At 38.1% G+C, this 22,136-nt stretch overlaps 1 protein-coding gene across 8 annotated transcripts in view; it reads right to left on the bottom strand.

Moving 5' to 3' along the window:
- The window catches only part of PARD3 (par-3 family cell polarity regulator), a 458,445-nt gene that overhangs the window by 153,314 nt on the left and 282,995 nt on the right, over positions 1-22,136 (bottom strand). For 3 of the 8 annotated variants that reach the window (XM_059818401.1, XM_059818403.1, XM_059818404.1), the window contains 4 exons: positions 14,415-14,565; positions 6,358-6,547; positions 1,277-1,338; positions 206-250 (listed from right to left, as the gene is read on the bottom strand). In XM_059818401.1, the coding sequence (XP_059674384.1) occupies positions 206-250; positions 1,277-1,338; positions 6,358-6,547; positions 14,415-14,565 (448 nt within the window). Of the gene's footprint in view, positions 1-205; positions 251-1,186; positions 1,339-6,357; positions 6,548-13,761; positions 13,767-14,410; positions 14,566-22,136 lie in introns of all 8 variants that reach the window. The other 5 variants (XM_059818399.1, XM_059818402.1, XM_059818398.1 and 2 more) reach the window with 3 other exon arrangements.

Raw genomic sequence — 22,136 nt, 5'->3', positions numbered from 1 at the left:
ACCTGCCTGAATATACTACCCTAGATACTTATCTCTGTAGAGAATTTTCTTTTTCTGTACGACTTGATTATTCACAACAATAGAAAGCAGCCATGCAAGTACTGGAATATTCATGTTTTCATGCAATTTGACTGGCAGTTCTGTAATTGTGGTAAGCTGCTTTGACCAAGGTTTCTATAGCAACAGCCTTACTGTCAATTCTTACCTGTTTTCTGGTCATCCATTGTACTGAGCTTAGTCTCGTCAGCTACTGTTAAAAGGTAAATGTATAACGGTTAGCCCAGTTAGTGCCCATGCCCCACATGCATCCAACATTCCTTCTGTTTTGCATATTTCTTTTCAAGTTAGGGGACCTTAGCAATGTCATACGTCATGCAAATAAACTGCAACAGTAAGCAAACATTCTGGGTAGAAATGGCAGCAAACTAGTAACCTTCATGCAATGTCAGTCATGTTCACATCACAGGCAGGTACAATATGTTATTTACACGTTAGCACATCACAACTAGTCAAGACAAGTCAATACCACCAACCTTACTGTCCCCTGAGGAAGTTGGTGACTTAGGGATTGCAGTTAAGATATTCACAATTATTGTAAAGGAGCGAATGGTATTGTATTTTATTATTCTGAGTGGGAATTTTATGTGTTTAAACAATCAAAACTCACTGTTTAAGGTTACTAGAGTCTGCACTTCAGAATCTAAATTCAAAGGCAGAAAAATAGATGGGGCTTGTTAGCGGTTACTTATTCTTAGTTGTTCTACCAGTTAAAATGATTATAGTCGATTGCCTGTCTTAGCCACAGCTACTTTGTAAGGCTTCTGATATAAATATTAAAACTTGGGTCTCAAACAGATGTCAGACTAGCCCCATTTTCTAACTATGAATGAACTCTTCAAATGGATTGATAAATGCACTTTTCATCTCCATTTTAATAAATACTTCTAATGTTTATGTATAACCATATATCCAGAGGGCTACGATATTTAAATGTATGGACATTTACAAGTGGTACAAACAATACACAGGCCACTTGGCCATTCGTGTTAAGAATACTTTACTTTGCAGCAGTAGACATTTCGTGCAGTAATACTGCACATAAACATTGTGTTTGGAATTACAAAATCTATATACTTACAACATGAAAATCAGGTTCAAATAAAACAATTGAAAAAATATCACTCACTACCTAGATCCATGCTTTTGGATTTTCGTGTTTTAACAAACTCCAACTGACTGGCATCTGAAAATTGCTTTGTACGCTTTTCTGACATGCTCTGGCGTCCAAAACCCTCTCGCTGGAAGGCAAGCACTGGATCAACATCTGGACTAAGAGTGCTGTAGGAAGGGAAAAAAATCATGCGAACATTTATCAAGATCACGCAACCATTCACTCTGCAGAGAAAAGCATTTATTTAGCACGTGACTTCTACCAGCAATAAAGTACACATTTTTAAATAAACCCCTGCAAGTAGTCAGTTACACACACGATGCATTTGTTTTACTGCATCGAGCAATTCCAGTTAAAAAGAATCACGAATTTCACTTACGAGTTTTAATGAAAGAAGTACATATTTGGTGTACTATACATATACTATCAGAATGTACTGCCCCAACACAGGAATAATTTGAGGGAGAATAAAACAGTTCCATTTTCTTCATGACAAACAAATATATTCTGTTAATAGCAAATTATCAGATTTTTCTTCATCGCAAAATGTTTTTAGTAAAGCATAAATAGAATCTGTCCCATCTGAAGCCCACAGACCTTAAATAAACTTTTTAATTTAAAAACTTTGCATTAAAATTTCTCTTCACATGTGAAAGCGCTTGCAAATTTTTCACAGCATCTCCTGGTTTTAACCTGGCTATGACAGACAAACATATTTTTACTCATTACTTCCCTGCAGAGCAAGTATTTGCCACAATGGTTACACTACTAAATGGGAACCAGGGGTGACTGGACTCCATTTCGGTCTCTTCTGCAGGTTTCTCGCATGACCTCGGCTGAGAGTCAGGTCTTCAGCGAGTCGTGATTGGCATTTCACCGTGCTTCATCAGAAGCATGCTGAAGATAGATTTATTCACATTGGTCAAATGTTGGTAGAATCATGACTGAGGGAATGCAGGCAAAATTTGGTGTGCAAGCTAAACCCTAGGCTTCAATGTGTCACAATGGCCACAATGCATGTTAAAAACAATAAAAAACAACACAAAAAATTGCAAGATCGCTTATCGCTAGTGAACAATATGAAAGGAAATTCACACAAAGGTCTTCCTACTCCTGGAAACGGAGAGAGTATTAAAAAGATCCTGAAGGCAAGCACAAAGAATTTAGATTTCTACTTCAGCTGGCGCAAAAAGAAGTCAAAAGCATAAAATACTGAAAAAATTAGTATTTTGCACTGTTGTTACCTATCCAATAGGAAAAAGATCCCTCAAAATCCCCCCTTTGACTACTGTTGTACTTCAAGATAAAAAAGCTAAATATTTTGTCACTGAGATCTCTAAATAGACTAAATGCCATTCAAAATATTGTATACATACATGTTATTGTTCAGTAACATGTTTAAAAAGAATTATTTTCTATTCTAAGGGGTAGGTATAATACACATCTCATACCTAGTGAGAAACAGGCAAATAGCGAATTTCTGCAGAAACCTACTTACACTTGAATTATGTAATGTGAATGTGTTTATGAATGCCATGTACTATAACTTATAGAAGCATCTTTGATCAATAAACACCTGGGTATTAGGCAAGAACAGTGAAGAGAGGTAAGGAAAAGTGTCCAAAGGCATCAAGTACTGTAAAGGATGAAAATCACTATCTGCATTACCAGGCAGCCCAGAAGAAATTCAGTCTAGTAGTGGCAGATTACAAATAATAAGATATGTACATGTGACAAGCATATAATACTTAAGTGAGAGCAGGATCAGAGCTTCTATGAATAAAGTCAATGTCAAGTGCCTTTTGACTTTAAAGTTTCTGGCTCAGGCTCATAATGTTTTACATTTAATTACTGCAACTATTTCAGAGCTGTCTGCACAATTTAGCAACATTTTGAAGCATATGCTTAAAAGCTCTGATGAATCAGAGCCCGAACTCAAAAATAACTATTTAGTCCTCACATTCACTCCCACAAAATAGGGAAAAAATTATCTCCACATGATAGAAAGATAAAACAGACAAGGCCAATATACACTTCTAGCGTTTCCAGCAGCACAATACGTAGCTGAGTAAGAACCACCTAAGTCTGAAAACATCCTCCAAGTGACTCAACTGAACTTACAGGGTTTCAACACCTTTAATAATCAGATCATAAATGGCTTTCCCAAGGCCACACATGAGTTTCTGGCTCACTGCTAGTCAGTCTTGTCTCTGAAGGCCAGAAAAATGTGGTTTTACTAAGTGAGAATTTTCTCTAGCAACATCTGTTAACACAGCTCACGTTAGTTAAAGATGACCGGCTTCATCTTGCTGAACAAAATGTATCCTGTGACGCCTTCTTCAAAAAGGGTGAATTTCTAAAACTATTTGTTTTGGCTGTATGCTCCTTTTTTCATCTGAGCTTGCTTTGATCCACATCTATAAATCTTCTAATAAAGCTGAATATCATTTTCACATAAATACAGTGTGCACATATATATTCAACTTGAAGTCCTAAGAACAGACTAAAACTCCAAAGTTAAATAAAACTTGAAGAGCACCACAGGTCCCGGGGAGAGCAGTGGGGTCTGGACATAGTGTCAGCAACCAGGGATGCTGGAGATCGGACCCCAGCGTTTCCACTGACACCGCCTTTAGGGGCTTTCTCTCTGCTTCCCTTATCTGCCCTTATCACACCTACCTTCCACACGCACTTATTAGGGGGATTGTTACTCCGTGTTTGCAGGGTATCCTGCATACTGAAGGCACAACTTAGCATCAAAAATTACTTGCTCTAAAAATTTCCTTTTTACAGTACAAATATCTGAGCCCTATGTAGAGTCATCTATTTTCATGTCCTGGTTTATTTCTATTATTAATGGCACATGAGAGTGTTTTAGTAATTAAGGAAGGCACAGATCATAGGAGTTTGAATACATGTACATTGCCTAGAAGTATTCAAAAGCCCACATGAAGATCCATAACTGGAAAAGCCAATGAACACAGAGGAGGAACTAATGCCCCTAAAAATGCCTCATTTTAATATTTTTCAGCTACATTAATAAAAGACAGAAGGTGAATTTAGTGCAAGTCATTAACCAATGCCAAATGCAATTTACTATATTCTAGCATACTTAACAAATAAGATTTCTGGAATGACAGCTGATCCTTAAAAGAATGTAACCGTCTTCTGACCCTCGATGTTATTAAAATTCCACTTATTAATCCTGTCTTATTGCCCCTTTGTTTTCATAACATTTTCATCAAGGATTAGGGAGATATTGTGAGGCTGGAAAAGCTTACATTTTCTTCTGTGATTCAGAACAGCTGCCATTCTTGTTTGGATAACCCTTCATCCATATTCTTAGTTTTACCCTTTGTGCCTTCCAGCAAAATCATACAATGCACCTTCGTTTTACAAGTCTTCCTTCATCCATTAGCAGCAGGAAATTAATGCAACAATCTAATTCTACTGCTATTTACTTTTTACAAATAGAATGCATTAGATAGTAAGGTGCTGGCACTGATCTACTCTTTTAAGTGCAATTGTATCTGAAGACCTTTACAATTTCTCATAAAGACACACGTTTAAAGGTTTTGAGCACGATCAATTCCACAATATCTAATCCCTGTTTTCTTTACTGTTACTTTCATTTTCAAAGAAGTATATGAATAGCAAGATATGCTGCAGAAGTAAATGTAAAAGCATCTGCAGGTTTCAAATGGGCTCTTACTTTATGCTGTAGGTTTTTGCTCATATTCTGCTAAAAAAATTCCCTCAGCAATAAGCTATTATGTGCAGCCTTGAGTACTATTCTGTTTAAATGTCTCAGATTCTCAGCTCTAAAAGCTTTTACAAAAGATAGATGGACTTTTCAAGGGTCCAAATTACAGGTATGACTTGTCCAAGAGAAGAGCTGCAACACTAAAAAAAAAAAACGCAAATAAGGATAAAAAAAATTACCATTTTACACAATCATTAAAACAGTGCTTAAAATACAGAACTCAATTCCTGGACATAAGATGAAATAAACTAATATAAAGCAAAGAAGAAGCTGACAGGTGCGTATCAGCTGGCAGTTGCTATTGATATTTTATTGAGATATTGCTGACACATTCATAACAGGCTCAAGAGACACGAAAAATAAGAAAATTCATATACTTCACACCATTTGTGGTAATTATCTAGCTTCAAGAAGAGGCAGTGTACAGGGGTGGGCTTTTATTTTGCTATTACTATAAATAATTACAGGACTTGCAAATTAAATCTTAGATCTGTATTAATTGTAATAACTAAGCAATAAACAGTATTTCTTTGTCGGGAACCTAAGCAAGTCAATAACGGAGCTCAATGCATTTCTCATTAAGACTCTTATATTAAAATGTATAAAAGTAATTAGAGAGTCAACCTAAGGTTCACAGAAATAATTTTTACTATAGATTAAACATATAAAGTAAAGTTACTTTCCACAGTTCTAAAAGTTGAACTATTACTTTCCTTTTTTTAAATGTGGAACTATTACAGTACACTGCCTTTGCATGATCGCTACAAATGATATAACGATATGAAAGGCATTTCTTCGTGCATAATAAAGAACTCTTAACTAGTTCTTGTTGCACAAGCATTAACACTAGGGCAAAACAAAGAGCTGCCTTGACCTCTAAGCAGATTTTAAAATTACTGTACGTTATTAGGAAAACCAAGAAAGTATACAGAAGTATTGAAAGGCTCCTAGATATATACTGGAATATAAAAATAAAATCTTTGTTATATAGACTTAGAAATATTTACAGTGAAGTTTATAAATTAAAATTTCCAATTGGAATTATTCTTTCATCTTTCATAAACTCAAGTGTTTAAAATTTGCAGGTTTTTTTACAAAAGCTAGCTCAGTTGGCAATTAAATTAATATTAAATCATCAAATTAACAGAGCTAGATACTGATTTGGTCTTAATAACAATTAGTAACATTTCCACAAATGTTCTTTGACAGAGCACAAAACTGCAACCAGAAGTAGAAAGTCTAACAAATTATCTGTACAGACTTCCTTCCCGAAACAGGGACAATTACCAGTTTGAAAATAGTGAAAACTAAATGTCACAAAAAAAAAAAAAAGATTAATATTAGCACTAGCCAAAAGTTAAACTAAAGAAAAAGACATAACTGCAGTTGTGTCTTTTTTCCTTCCACTAAACCATGCTCTTACCAGTCTGTTGACTCATTAATTGCAGCTTTAGCCCATCCACCAGCATCAACAGTGCCAAAACCAACATCATCGTGGGAACTGGATGACGACTGGTCAGAGAGATGAGGAGGGAGTACCGACAGCCTATCATCTTCAATAATGACAGTGTCATCTTGGGGCATGTTCACTGTTGGAGACAGCTGATATTTACCTGAACAATAAAAGGGAGAAAAAAACCTAAAAACTAAATAATGGCAGAGAGTGCCTTGAATAATATATAATCACAGCTGATAAAATGTCATGTCAAACTGCAATGCTACTGGTAAGAGTGACACAACACAGATAATAAAATTAGCAATGGCTCACTTTATAGGCATCTTCCTATGCAGAGGTCTGAAAAGTAAAATACATCAGTTGTACCTGCGTCCTACTGCAAGAAGATCACAGAATCACAGAAGGGTTGAGGTTGGAAGGGACCTCTCATCTGGTCCACCCCCCCACCTCAAGCAGGGACACCTACAGCCAGTTCCCCAGGACCTTTAACAAATGGCTTTTGAATATTTCTACTCCACCATATCCCTGGGCAACCTGTGCCAGTGCCTGGTCCCCCTCACAGTGAAAAAGTGTTTCCTGACGTTCAGAGGGAACCCCCTGTGTTTCAGTCTGTGCCCATTGCCTCTGGACTTGTCACTAGGAACCACTGAAAAGCACCTGTCCCAGAAGATAGTTTCTTCTCTTGCATCAAATCGTTTGACAGAAAAAAAGAACGAGTTCAACGGGGACTAACAGAGCTCATCACTTATCCTGATCAATCTTGCCCTCATGAAATTTGAAACTTGTTTGACTGCTGTTGGGAACTCGGAACCCTTTAATAATGCCTCTGCATAGGTAAGAATTGTAAAAGAACTCACAGCTAAAGCTGAAAGATTCCAAATTTTCATCCTCTCCTTTAAAAAATAATCTGGAGGCACACATGCAAAATTTGGGAAAAAAAATTACCTAATTCTATTACCACCAAATTCAAACAAGTTTTAACACTGTTGTTAAAATGCTTAAACTAGAACCATCACATACGTGAACGAGACATAATAAAGACTCAGCATTATTCTTTGTTCAGTAGCTGACTTCATTGGTTAATTTGTAAGAGTAGCAGTTAAAAGATGATATTTAGAGAGTTCTTACAAACTAGTAAAACACTGTTTCCAAGTAAAAACCAGTTTTAATGTGCGTAGAAATATTATAAACCCACTACCACTGCTGCTTTTATAGGAATAAATATATACATGTAATTATATTTTCCAGTAATTATTCCAATGCATAAGTTTGTATAACAATTTTCAAACTGTTGTATAAAAAGCAGAAGCAACTTTTAAACCTATAGAAAACTTCATGCCACCAAAACAGACTAAAAATCTATAAAGACTATCAGAAGGAATATTTTCATTGCAATGCTTCATAACATAACTATGGTTTAAACTGAATAAATCTGTTTTTCAGGATACGTGCATGAGATACAGAGTTGGGAGGATGGGGGTTATATAATATTATTTGGATGACAGTAGAAATATAGAATTATCACCATTTAAAATTTTAACTTGGAATAAACAGAGGTTATTTCAGTATCTAGAAACACTAAGCTAAAACTTGCTCTAAGGAAAATAAAGGTTTGCAAATCCGGATGAAAATTATTTAGTTATGTGAGGCAATGGCTAATTATTACAAGTGATTTTTTCATATTAGCTGCACACAATTTTTTATGTGATAGAATATCTTTAAAAATATTTTTTCCTCCTGGATATTGATGCTCAACTTAAAAAGATCTGTCATTTAAAATGTTTGGTCTGAACTCTCACTACATGCAATGCCATTTCTAATGAATGATCATGTCATTACATGAATTTTATTCCTGGAAATGTATTATCTTACTAAAACAATTAGTAAAATTGTCATATCTTGTGAGAAGAAAAGCACTAGCTTAATCAACCGCTAATCTGACAACAAACTGTAAATTATTCTAAAACTATGATGCACCGCAGTAATAATACATAGCACAACTTGTATTTCCATGACATAAACTGCTTCTATGGACACATCGATTTTCACACTTAATTTTTTCTACAGATATGGAAAATTATGTAGAATTAGGGGAAAAGAATTTTTTCCTCTTTTCTGGAAAGGTTTCAGTTACCATCACTACCTTCGCATGCAATTATTAAAAACCAAACAAATAAATAAAACCTTATAAAGAGCTAGCAAAAATCATCGCAGCACTAGATAATACATTTCGTACAGCTTTCCAAAGGGGGAAAACTGGCTTCAAAAGAGATCACTGAAGAAGGCTTAAGAAGTGGCTGCAAGAAAAACATACTGCATGGTGAACATCCCATCACTGTCAAACTGAAATGAATGTGTTCAGTTTGCATAACAGCGGAATCTTTGTCCAGCATTAGCTTCTTTGATGGACAGGTTAATGTTTAGCCTGGTAACGTACTTCTTTCCAAACATAATGCCTACAAGACTGTTAACTCTGTAGTTAATAACGTCTCCAAAGAATTGATTGTGAAAGGGTATAACCTTATGGCATTCGGCAGATTGAACTTCCCATTTGAGAGGCTACAGTAAATCACTAACATTTTTAACTTTTCACTACCCTTCTTTATATCTGACAAGGGTGAAGACTGACATTTTAATAGTTACTTTGGAATTAAGGAGAAAACCCATCTGATGTGCCTATGCTTTTCACTGCAGATGAAGCTAAAAACAGGTGAAAGGCTTCACCTCTAGCAGATTGTTAGGCAGACCTCAGCAATGGACTCAATACGTCCTTTGTGGAGAGCTCAGCTGAAGTGGACAGAAAATACCCTTGGAGAAAGCAACTCTGCAAGTGTTGTGAGAAACATTACAAGGGAACATCAAAGAAACTTCAAACCTAGTAATTATCAGTATATTTGACTGATCTACAAATCTAAGACCTTGCTCGAGCCGTCTGCAAACATCTCCAAGACAGTAATTTTCCCTTGGGCTAGAAAAGTGCTATAAAATTTAGACTCTGAATACACTTCAAGTCCAGTTTTGCATATATTAATTCAACTTCAGCAAGGTAATCTGTAATGTAGTATTTCAGATGGTGTAATAAGGAAGAAAACATTCTCCCTTTCAAGTGTGTCTCATCTCAGGACAATGAGGCTCAAATTTCTTGAACCTGTTACCAATCTAAACAAGCATAGCGTGAGGCCAATACCAAACTATGGGGTAAGAAGGGTTCCCATCTGTCTGTGCAGAAAAAGAAGTCTCAGAGCTTCAGTACCAAATGGCTGGTCTCCAGGTCTATGCGGACTTTCAGCTTAGAAGGAAAAATATGCCAAAGAGCAACACTTTCAACCTACAATAGTACAGATCTATAATAGACCGGAAAATAGTTTGGACCCAAATTAAACAACTAACATAAAGCGCTCCACAAAACCCCTGAGCATACACAGTACATAAAATGAACAACAGGCTCACTCATGAAGAACCCAACTACTCCAGGCCCTTTTAAATCTTAAAAATCCCTGAAGTTTGGTTAACCTGTTTGCTGTAATAACTTGGCTCCCATACTATACTGCATTCTCATGGTACTGTATCTGCCTTGGTTCTTGTGCTTTTGCTATTGCTTTCTCTTTAAACGAAGGTCTAAGAAATCTGTTGAATACCCTTACGATATGTTCAAAACCAAGTATTATTTTATGAGAGACTCTCATAAGCGTTCTGATATCGCGGGATTCAGACCAATGGTACACTTCAAGACTCTTCCACAAGCAGAGGGCCTTTCTTGCTCTGTCATGGCAAGTGATTCCTAACCTACCTGACCAAGAAATCAGCTACAGCTACTCTGTGATAAATAGTGAAGTATTAGCCAATGTAATAAAGAGAGTAATAAATGAGAGAAATAATAATAAAAGAAAACAGTGTTGATGATGATAATAATAGTCATGAGATTTCCTACAGGAGGGATACAGAGAACTGTGCAATGAAACATCAGAATTTCTCCAGATCTTCATTTACTTATTTTTCACTAACAGCATATTTGTCCCCAGCAATAAACTGAGTTGTGGCAAAATTTGTCATAGATGCTCACATCATCTAATTTTCCAAGCTAAATAGAGGTGGGATTGGGAATACATGTGTGGGGAATGTCTAAGGACAAAAATGTCTCCACTATATCCAGGCTTTGGATCTCAAGAGAGTGCTCAGATCTGTCAAGACTATTGTAGCAGACCACCAGGTTCTGATGAGATTCCTGGCTGGGGAACTGCATTCTGCTTGTAAAGGGTTATTTTCATTTCATTGACACACACACTCTACATCTCTAGCTAGATTTTTTCAGTAGTGCTTTCTTCTTATTCTGTCCTTAAGATAGCAATTATTTATGTCGAAAACAAAATATCTCCTGTTGTGTAGGAACTATCAAATTTTACAAAGTTCTGGGGGATCCTTCAGGATGAAAAGCAGATCCAGTGCAAGCTATCATTTTTCTGTGTACCCCCTGAAAAATAACTTCTGTTTAGTCACCATTAGCAACAAAACTCACCGTGTTCATAAAAAAAAATCAGCAACTAAAAGAAAGAGATGAAAGAGGGCTTTGTACTACGCTGTTTGTTGAATAAGAATAATTTAAACAGACAGCAGCCATGTATTTGTGTATTGCAAAACTCAGGAGCATAATGGATGATACACAAGAACGGTGTATCAGAAGAAGAGACTTGAATTTTTAATCATAGAGCCAAGCAAACCAGCATAACACAGTTGTTATTTTGAATGTATTAACCACATGCAACCTGAAAATATTCAAAATAAAGAAATAAATGTAAGAGTTTATTATAGCCATCTAATTCTTAGAAGACCCAATTTGTATAAATAAAAAAATGCCTCGTCAAAACAAAAATATCATTCCCTGAATACAGAAAGCAGTATCTCCTCTCCATCAGAAATTTTCAGTGAAATACTATCAAGTGAAAAAGCATAAGAAAATCTGTAATAGCAATAATCATCTAGAAAAGTAGATCAACGTAAGAATCGTCAGAAACATTAAAAGATTTCTGTAGCCTTTTTGCAGTAAGCAAACATTATCTTACATAATTTAAATCACGTTCTAAAATTGGTATGTTATTTCTACTCTCACAGCAAGGCTCTGACAACCAGTTCTTGCTGTCAGTTATGGATTGAAAGAGTAAGGAAATTGTCTTAAATACCTTTCCTGAAAATTACATTAGAGGTAATTAAAAGAAACAAAACTCTCTTAAAAGATGTGTTCCAACTTTAAGCAATGACTGAAAAGAGCAGGCATTTTCCAGACCTTGAGATTATTGCTTTTGAAAAGTCTAACTTAGGAAGGAAGAAAACTCAAAATCCATCAGCAAAAGAAGCAGAAAGACCTACTCCTTCACACATGAAATCAAACTGTGACCTCCTCACCACAAGGTACCGAGTGACTAAAAGTTTACATAGTTAAATCCATTGAGGGGTAAATAAAAAGACATCAGGTGATTCAGAGAGCCCGTAAGTCAGAGGGCTCCTCGATATTGAGAGAGCACTCAAGGGAATCAGCACTGCATAAAGCACTCCTTTTGGCTTGCTTTGATGGTCAGGACCAGCATGGGAAGGTACAGACCTCCAGTCTTCCTCAGCCAGATTGTTCTTAGGACTAATCCTTCCTTTTAGGCCAATGCTGAAGAGGAGGAAGACTCTGGAAGACTCATGTAACACCACATATACATTCTCAAGAAAATAAAAAAAAATGTTCTGAGTTTTTTCTCATTGTCAATGCTAATAGGACAGGAATTCCACTGCATAATGAATGATTGAGTCTTACAAATGTTAGATGCTCTGAAACAAGCAACTGTACCTATCTCTCCCAATAGGTAATAACACCTCTCTGTTGTATGGCACTGCAAGAAAACATGCATGCAATAGTATCACAAAAGATTATAAACGCTGCAGTTTTAACTTAGTGGTACTGATTAAGTCAGAAAAATTAGCATATTAGAAAACTGACTGCTACCAAAAAGCGTGGCAGCTCTGTGAAGCTGCTGTGACTGCAGAAGGGAATGACCCAGTCCTGGCAAGACTGGTTTTCACTTACGCTGGACTAGATCACATTTACTATGAGGTTCAGGCACAATCTGATTTTCCATGTGTTTCCAACTAAAGCATCAATGGATTTAAGACACAACCAACCAATTTTCTACAAAGTCCCTGGCTTCTGAACACAATACAGAAAAACGATGACTCAGAGGAAACCAAAACATCAACTTCTGGTTATAAAACACTTACAAAATACAGGATGGATTTTTTTTCCCTATGTCTACATTGCAGAGGTATCCAAAAGCACTAGATTTTAAGAGCTTTGGAAAGATTTTTTTTTCTTTTGTTGAAATATCAGTTACTGGCTACTGCTAAAGCGATGATACCAGACTGATGAACCACTAGTTCGATTTGGCTTGGCAAGTCCTCTGTTCCTTTGATGTGGAAGTAAACTGCACTGCTGACACACACGCACACAGACTCCCTCTCAGGGTTTCTTCTCCCATCATTGGACAAGGTGTTTAAGCAATAACTTGTTAACGCTTGTGTGAGCTCTATGTGTAAATCCTCTGCAACACTGATGGAAAAAGCAGAAGGTAGTGCTTTGCAAATGTTTTATCTAAAGCCTTGACACCGCAAGAACTACTCCCTTCTATGGGAGAGTAGCGCTAAAGACTTCAAATTATTTTATCACTCCTTAAATTTGTCAACAAATAAACAGTTTTTTAAAATTGTTCTCCTTAAGAGCGTATGAATTTGGGTGAAAAGGTTTCATGCTTTCTTGATTCTCAGGAATACAATTTTTCTTCCGAGCTGCATGAAATGTAAAGCAATAGAATAGAATATGATTTATTTCTGACTATTGTTGCCCAAATGCACAAAATAAAGAAAAAAGAGTTAACTGATGAAGTATCTTAAATAGCAAATTTGTGGGTTTTCAGAGACTTTAACAATAGTGTTATTCTATTACTGCAAAGAAAAAGCAAACCAAAAACCACAAAAAATTTTAAAAAACCCAAACAACCCCAAAACAGAGTGACATGTATATACAAACTGTTGACTGGAAAAAGCCTAAGTGGTGGATTTTCATTTTCTAAGGCTTAAAATCAATCTCAAGGAATTAAAAAATAAGTTCAGCCTTGCTTCATATCAAGTTTATAGCAGCATCTTCTAATATATTCTCTGTGTGTCAAGCACACTAAAAAAGTTCCAGATTTAATGGCCACGTCTTATGTTTAAAACTTGCAACTCAAGCAAGCAATCGTCGCGTCTTCTGTCAGGTGCTATTTTCATCAAGCTGCTTTTTGTGTTTAAATTTGAAAATCCTTTCGAACTAATCCCATCCTAGTCAGTAAATCCGACCACTCCTGTGGCAAGGCAAGTTTTTATTACCTGCTCTGTACATCGGAAGCTGAATTGCTGCAGAGCAACCGCTAATAACCTTATTATCCACTGCGGCTATGCAGATGGTACGGCACAGAATCTACACAAGGGATGCTTAAAATTAGTTATGAGGTTTTAAAATTGGTGTCTTGCAAAGCAAAAATTCAAACAAATTAATGAAATGCCCTAATAAGCATAAATGGATGAAAGTTTGCCTTACTTATTTTTGTACTTTAGTATGACTGAAACAGAGGAGACAAAATGCTGAAATTAGTTATGAATTCCCATGAGTCACTGACTTTCATGCGAATGAAGACTCAACATGGAGACTAGACCAACCAATAATTTATCGCCTCAGATCAGACACTGAAAAACCATGTTAAATGCTCCTGTTATTTGTTCTATTACCTGCCACGGGATACGAAATTCACTTTATAATTCCATTTATTGACTTTCTTTCTCACGTTACCTACCCAGAAGGCTTGCGCAGAGCAATTTTAAGGCACGTTTTAAGTTGGTCGGTGCAACCTCCATCTTCCCCGATTCCCACATATATGATACATGAATCACCCTTCGACGAATCAGAGAGAGGAATAAAACCACGTCCCATTAGCAGAGCTGCTGTGACTCACCCATTAGCCTGCTCAATGCTGCACTCCTCGTGGGTGACTCGCTGAGACCCTCAATCCCGCCATAGAGGGAGTGGGAAATCCTCCGTTCCCGGTCATCCAGCAGAGTTTCTATGGGCAGCTCTGGCCCAGAGGGGCTCCCAGGTGACTCCAACTGCACAGAGAGAGGAAAATTAGCGCCCAGGGTCCTTTTAGCAGCATGGGGGAACTGTAACAACTTGCCTAAGGCCTAGACTTGTCTGGGCACCAAATGAGCTAGAACTTCTCACCCTGGACAAATATAATTTGCAATGACAGCTCTGCTTAACGACCAACTTTCTAAGCCACTTTGCACTGCACGTCCCATGGTGCCCTGTCAAATTTCAAATCCTTCAGGAGAAAATTGGTGAAAAAAACCATTGCAATTTGGTGTCTCTTTGTTGGATAATGTCTTAAACAGACAGTTTTGGCTTTTTTCAACACTATCGGGCAGACAGCTGGGCCATCGTTCCCACACCGACAGCCTGTCAGAACAAGGCTCCTGTCAGAAGTGTGGAGCAGGAACTCCATTTGGAATAAGGCTTCTGGCGCTTTTTGAAGTGGTGCAATTTGCTTTCAAATGTAACCATCATGGAAACCCCACCACACATATTAGTAACCAATACACAAACACTCAGACGTTTTGTACTTAGGAGGGAAAGAAAAAAAAGAGAAGTCAGACTTCATAGTAACTCCCCCCCCCTACTTCTGATGAGTTCTTTGCTCTGCCTTTCCCGGCTGCAGGGTACAGAGACCTCACGTGCTTCGTTCTGTCTGGAAGCTTCCCTGAGCCCTGGTACTGCTGCAGCACCCAGGCAGAACCAGAAAACCCAGAACTGGCAAGACCTGAGGTGCCCTCCAACCCCAGCCCTCACCCCCTGGAGCTGCCAGGTCCCTGCCCACCACGACTCCAGACAGACCTCCCCGGGTCATTACAAGACAGATGAAGTAGGTGGTGGAAGAAGTGATGGAGATGGGCTGCTTGGCCACATGCACAGGGGAGAAGACTGCATGTACAGCCACCTCCACACCCCAGCTGCTCTCCATGAGAAGACTTCCCTGAGCGACCTCCCAGCTCAGCCTTTGTTTGCAGAAGCTGGTCATCCCTTGTTTTCCTGCATATGCCTCTCAGACTTTTCAAAAAGAGAGGAAAAAGTCAAGTTTTCCTCAGTGAGTCCCAGAGCTCAGTGGAATGCAGCGCCCATGTGAGGCAAAGAAAGAAAACAATTTGATATCATCTAGCTGGGTTTAGCCACCCCATTAGCCATGGGCAGCTCCGCTGCCGCTGCCAACGCAGCCCCTGGGAGTGAGGAATGAGCGCCCAGGCACTCGCCGGTCAGCTCGGATGCCAACTTTGTCAGCACCCAGCCACTCACCGTGGAGATAAAGACTCCCCAAACCATCCCCCAGCCCTCGCACCATCCAGCCTTCATGTTCCTAAAGCTCTTGGTTCACCTGAGCTCTAGCACCCTGCTGGTACTCGGTAATGCTACCAAAGGAGCTTTGCCGAGACCATTAAATAAATTCATCTAAACAGCATGAACTGCATCCAGCTCTATTAAAAAATACACAAATATTAAAAAATAGATGTGTTTTGCAGGGTAATCATATGAACTCACACATCAAAGCATTAGCTGTTTTCACCAACATGCCTCTTCATATTGAAGTGTACAGTTAAAACTTAAGAGCAATGTCTTACACAAATCCCACAGCATATATTTTGTACGTATTGAAATACAGCGGGGACCAGATACTGCAAGATACTGAGCATACTGCAAACTCTTTGAAGCTCCTGGGAACTGGGAACGCTTATTCCAAGAACTGGTCTCTAACTGAGCACAAGAGGAGTAGTTCATAGTTTCAGGAATTACAATAACGAGCAACATGTTTGTTGGTTGTTTTTTCTTCTTTAAACAGCTGCCCATTATTAATCACTCTACCCACAATCCCCAGATGACTAAGAAATGTATGCTATGAAAGATTTTTAAAAATCTGCTTCAAGGGCTACAAAGCACTCGGCTGCAGTCTCCACAGCAGAGGCTTTGAAGTCAGCCTGATGGACTAACGACTTTTGACATTTGGGCGCTGGCGTAACTCCCGGTACACGGAGGGGTGGAGGTTTGCGAAACGCCACATTACAAAGTCGAGGAGACCACGATCGGGAGGTCGCCGAGCCTGTAAAAATTATTATTTCTGTTCAAAGCCATCATCTGTTTAATATAAATGAGATATTTAATGAAGTTCCAAATTGTAGACTTATCTCTCCCAGTTTGATAAGCACTGGGGAGATTTACTGCATTGGAGGGTCAACACAATTACAATTGGAGGCACGTCAAACTGCAGGAGAATAATAAACTTGCAGTGCAAGTGAATTAGACTCAATAAGGTTTAAATTGTGAAATGAGGATTTGTTTTATTAGTTTTTTTAAATTGCAGATTACAAGTGACAGCTTTACTGAAAAGTAAATTAAACAATATTTGTAGTCTCTGTTATAAAGGAATCTAAGGCAAATTAAGAAAAAACCCAGAAATGTAAAATTCTGAAACAATTAGAAGAAAAAGCACAGCAACATTAGACTGCTTGAGAGCTTAAACTTGCATGATAAAGGCATTAAGTGATAAACTAACCTTTATTTCACTGCCTTTAAATAAAGTGTGAAAATATCAAAGTGCTTTGGGATTTACTCTCCCAGTGCTATATTGATGACTTTATGTAACAAGTGTCCAGCTTTTAGTGAGACGTATCTCACAGGCCTTCTTTATGTGACAACCCATCAACTTTCAAACTCATTTGTAGGAAGGTCTCAAGAGATTTTCAGAAAGACACTGACAAGAAGCAAGCTGTGAATCAAATACATAGAATTCACTCCTGGTAAAGCAGTAAAGTACAGAGTAATTAAAAGAAATTGCAAGAGTGCTGTGTTTAGATGGCTGTGTTTTGTAAAGTGAATCACATATTCTATCATTTTCATGGGGGAAACTTTTTCCATTTCTAATTAGCATCTCAAAAGATGGGTTTAAACAAAGGCATCGGCAGCCAGCTACACAAATATTTTACAAAAGATACAATGCCATTTATAAAATAGCAAAAATTAGACAGGAATTACACAACTGGCTTTCACAAAAAAAAAGTCTTTTCCTTACATTGTTAACAGAAATTTTGTGTAGGAAAAAATACATTGAATTTGGAAACTGTGCTGTGGGCAAGACAAAGAGACCGACAGTCCAAAGCAAGATTGCAGTTCAAATAAAGACCTGCTCTTCCTGATGCATTTCTAACAACGAGCTTGAATTACACATTCCAGTTCCTTCCCTTAGCCGTTATCAGCACTATCCGGTATAATTTAATTTGATTAACTGATAAAGAGTAGGTACAAAGATGTACAAATTCCTGACCTTCATTAAAGGCCCGGCTAGGAAAGCAAGCTAGGCAGCAACCGGTCCCTATACTTCCTATCAATAGCTGCCCCTAGCAGGAGCACTTCTTGGTGTGACAGTTCAGACTCACGGACCACTTGAGGCTGGAAGGCAGCTCTGGAGATTATCTAGTCCAACTTCTTACTCAAAGCAGGGTCAGTGAGAGCATGTTGCCCAGTGCCTTGTCCAGCTGGGTTTTGAATACCTCCAAGGATGGAGACTCCACAACCTCTCTGGGCAACCTGTGCCAGTGGTTGACCACAATCTCAGAAGAAAACTTTTTTCTTATGTTTAAAGAGATTTCTTGAATTTCAGTTTGTGCCCATTGCTTCCTGTCCTGACAGTGGGACAAGAGTCTGGATCTGTTGTCTTTATACTCCCCTCCTCAAGTATTTACAGATGCTGGCAAGATCCCCCTGAGCCATCTCTTCTCCAGGCTGAAAAGAGAGAGTTCCCTCTCTGGGTCCTAGCACTGATCTATAATAAAAGATCATATTCATAAAAATGCAATAAAACCTTGCATGCTGCAGATTGTAGCTCCTTTTCCTCCATTCTCTTAAAATAAAAATAGAAACAATTTTTTTTTTCCTTTTTTAAATAAAAAAGGTCTCTACCCTGGCCCTTTGTCATTCAGATAAGAACCAGCTGTTTGCTAAAGCACTGTCTGTACTAACTAGCCCAGCTGCTGCTTATCTAGATGATAAAAGGACAACTAATGCAGTCCTTTTTACTTAAACACCACCATCCATCCTATCTGAAGTTACGCACATAAATATGAAAAAAGTTTATGCACGAGAACATTGCCAAAATATTCAAAGCATAAACAAACTTTTTTTAAAAAAGAAACAATAATCAGACTCCCTTTTTCCTTCAGAAAGTAAATTATCCAAATACTGGCATGCAAGCATTATGGATTTTAAAGAAGCCAGTATAAAAATTTGCTACATATTACACTGCATCCAGTGTACTGAAGCTCTTTCTGTCACACAGAATTATTCTACAGGCTTTCTTTTTCCTTTCTTATCTGTGAACCATGACCAAGACGTCCAAAATGCTTGAGCTTCCTTTTTCAACAGACATACTTTTACATACTATTACCAATATTAAATATGGTTTTCTTTGTTATCACCCAAGTTGAGATCCTGCTTTAGGGACAAACTTTGCAAGATGCAAAAATGTAATAGCAAGTAAAAGGGTTAGGTTTGACTTATATGCACAATCATGCACTAGTAAATGTAAAATCAGTACAATGTTTCTAAGAAATATGGCAATTCTTGTTCTGGCAACGTTAGAAGGCAAACAGAAGACAAAAAATGCTTTCAGAATGGTGGGAGAGAACCCACACAGCTTTGCAAAATGTAGTTAGATGGCAGGAGCAGAAGAGAGGCTGGTAGAAGCACAGAACAGAAGACACTATAATACTACAAAATACAAACCCATGTGCATACTTTCCGAACAACTAACTTTTAAAAATATTTCTTGGGATTGAAGTTTGAAGTATTTGAAGTTTGCCTAAGTACGCTGGAAGTCATGCACCAAGAAGACCACCAGAGGCCTAAAAGCAGACTATTAATGACTACTGTATTAGAAGCTCAGGTAAAATGTGCCGCAATTAAAAAAAACAAACCAATATGGCTAAAGAAATTGAAAGAAAGAAGGAAGACTTTAAGGAGCACCCTTGAGAGGATGCTCACACTGAAGGTAAAATGTTCACTAGCGACATCAGACATAGGAAGGTACACAGGGAATCAGTCGGATGACTCGATGGCCAGAGGAAAGGGACATTGAGGGACAAGTCTGCAGTAGGGAAGCTCAATGATTTCTTTGCCCCAGTCTTTACTGCTGAAGATATCGGGGAGATTTCCACACCTGACCCCATTCTTTGTAGTGAATAAGGAGAGGAGTGAGATCAGCCAGAAGAAAATATGCAGGAGCATTAGACCAAATTGGTAGGTGAGAAGTTAACACGTCACCCAGGTTGGATGGCATTCTCCCAAAAGCTCTGAAGGAACTCAACCATGAAATTGCGTAACTGCTGACCAAAACATTCAACATACTGTTACGAATGGCCACAGTGCCAGAGGACTGGTGGTTGCCTATATACCTAGAGGGGATCTTGGGAACTACAGACCAGGCATCTGACCTCCTTCCAGATAGAATGGTGGCATCTACAATAAAGAGTAAGATCACTTAGCATAATGGACACGGGTCCATGGGGAAGGCAGACGTCCATGGGAAATTCTGCCTCACTGGGATGCTGGAGTTGCACAAAGGGACCCATAAGCTCTCTGAGCTCTCAGGCAATGAGTCAGACATGACATACTTGCATTTTCAAAAAGCTTTTACCGTGGCTTCATACCAAAGGCGTTAAAGAAACTAAGTTTTCATGAGACTGGACTAAGTTTTCATTTTCTGGATTGAAATCTGATAAAGGATTGGAAACAGAGATCAGTCTTCAGGGTGGAGAAGAGTCAGCTGTAGGTTCCCCCAGGGATCAGGGCTGGGAACAGATTAGACTCATGAGCAGCTTTATCAATGACTTGGAAAAGGGAGTGAACAGTGAAATCACTGTGTTAGAAGGAGGTACTAAAGCCTTTTCGATAGTTAAATGAACTCCAGAAGGTAGTCACAAAACTAATCTAGTGAGAAAAGAAAAAAAAAAAACCTGTCATACCAATTTCAAAGTAGGTAACTACCTAATGCATGCAGGGAAAAATGATGCTGAATGTTTTATACTTCCACACATACCAGAAAAAAATAGATGTTTGCTTGTTTCCTTTCTTTTATAATGAAACCACTCTTTTGAAAAGTCTCTCTCACTGATCTGTCTACCAGTCAATTTATTTAAACAGTTGTTGAGGTCCTTATATGGTCTGGATTCATGACTGTTTCTCTGCTTCATGGTATGCTCTGTTTTCAACTCAGCAACTGGAGCGAAGATGAACAGGCATGCAGAAAGAAATTTGGGGATCTGCAAATCATTTGCAAACCTTCATTTCAGGCAGGTTTGGCAAGATGTTAATTCTGTCAAAAAAGGGACAGACAAGAAAAACCCTTGAAATCTCTCATTTTGAGGAAAATGGTGATGCTCTCTCTCTTAATGGCAGACAAGTGCTGCCTGTGCGTGACATGAACAGAGTGCAGACGAGCAATCTGTGCCTCTAAGCTGTCCAGGTTGCAGGACTGAAAAGAGCAGGATTCCAAACGTAACAATTACCTTTATTTTCTTGAATCAGCACGTACTGCTGTCAGCTGCACGGATCTGCCTGACAGTCGTGCCTAAGCGCTGTGTATGTATTATGGCAATAGAGCCAGCAGCTGTTTGCCCATACAGGCTAATCATAATAATATCACTAATTAACAGAACATGGCACAAGGAGCTCTAGTGTTTCTCCTTAAATCTTAGTAATTTAAAAAATATCAACCCTGAATTAAAGATCTAAAATGCTGATGGCCACATCTTCTGAAAACTGAGGTGTTAAATACTGGCCATATATGAATATCAAGTCAATACTACTGGTTTTCTTCCCATTTTTGCCACTGTCTGCACAACTTTGGAAAAGTACCTTAAAGTCTCTCTGGGCTTATATAGGAAAGATGAAGAGTCAACACACAACACTGATCACAGAGGGAAAGGCTGAAAATTGAAAACATAGATTAGAACAGCATGTTTAACTTTTTTGAAAGGGCGGGGGAGGAACCTTAGATATATCCAAATCCCAAACTAAATGTTTTTGTTACACTAATCTAACAGCATCCATCAAATATTCACTGTGTGATTTTGTCTGGAGTGGCTGAGATATTAAACAAAGCTTTCCAAGGTTTGTAGTAGTGCAGCTTACAGAATTAACTATATTACGGTACTCTGTGTAGACGCAATGCAAACAGGAGAAAAACTCAGATACACACTTTTGGCTTGGAGTTCATTCACAACTACCACTCACTCCATGCTTATATCAACATTTACTACAAGATAATTCATTTGAAAACCTGGATGGATTATACTCTGTCTCCTGGTGTGTCAATGCGTGTTCTTTCTACAGGCAACTCTTCAGTTCAGTAAAACCACAACAGCATAAAAACACTTTTTATCTTCTGGGAAGTTTGTGGTCTCTTTTGAGTTTACAGTTATATAAGTGCTGATGATGTGAATGATCTCCTCGCTACCTCTGAAGACAAGATAATACTCTTATGGTGTTTATGTACATTTTTATTGTTACTGTAATTGTTTTGGAAGCTTAGTCTACAACACAAGAACTAGTGAAACTGTATGAGAATAATGCTGGCATG

The sequence above is a fragment of the Gavia stellata genome, chromosome 6 (genome assembly GCF_030936135.1).
Source record: "Gavia stellata isolate bGavSte3 chromosome 6, bGavSte3.hap2, whole genome shotgun sequence".
NCBI lineage: Eukaryota > Metazoa > Chordata > Aves > Gaviiformes > Gaviidae > Gavia > Gavia stellata.
The sequence above is the reverse complement of the archived record's forward strand: the minus strand, read 5'-3'. Positions and strand labels throughout refer to the sequence as shown.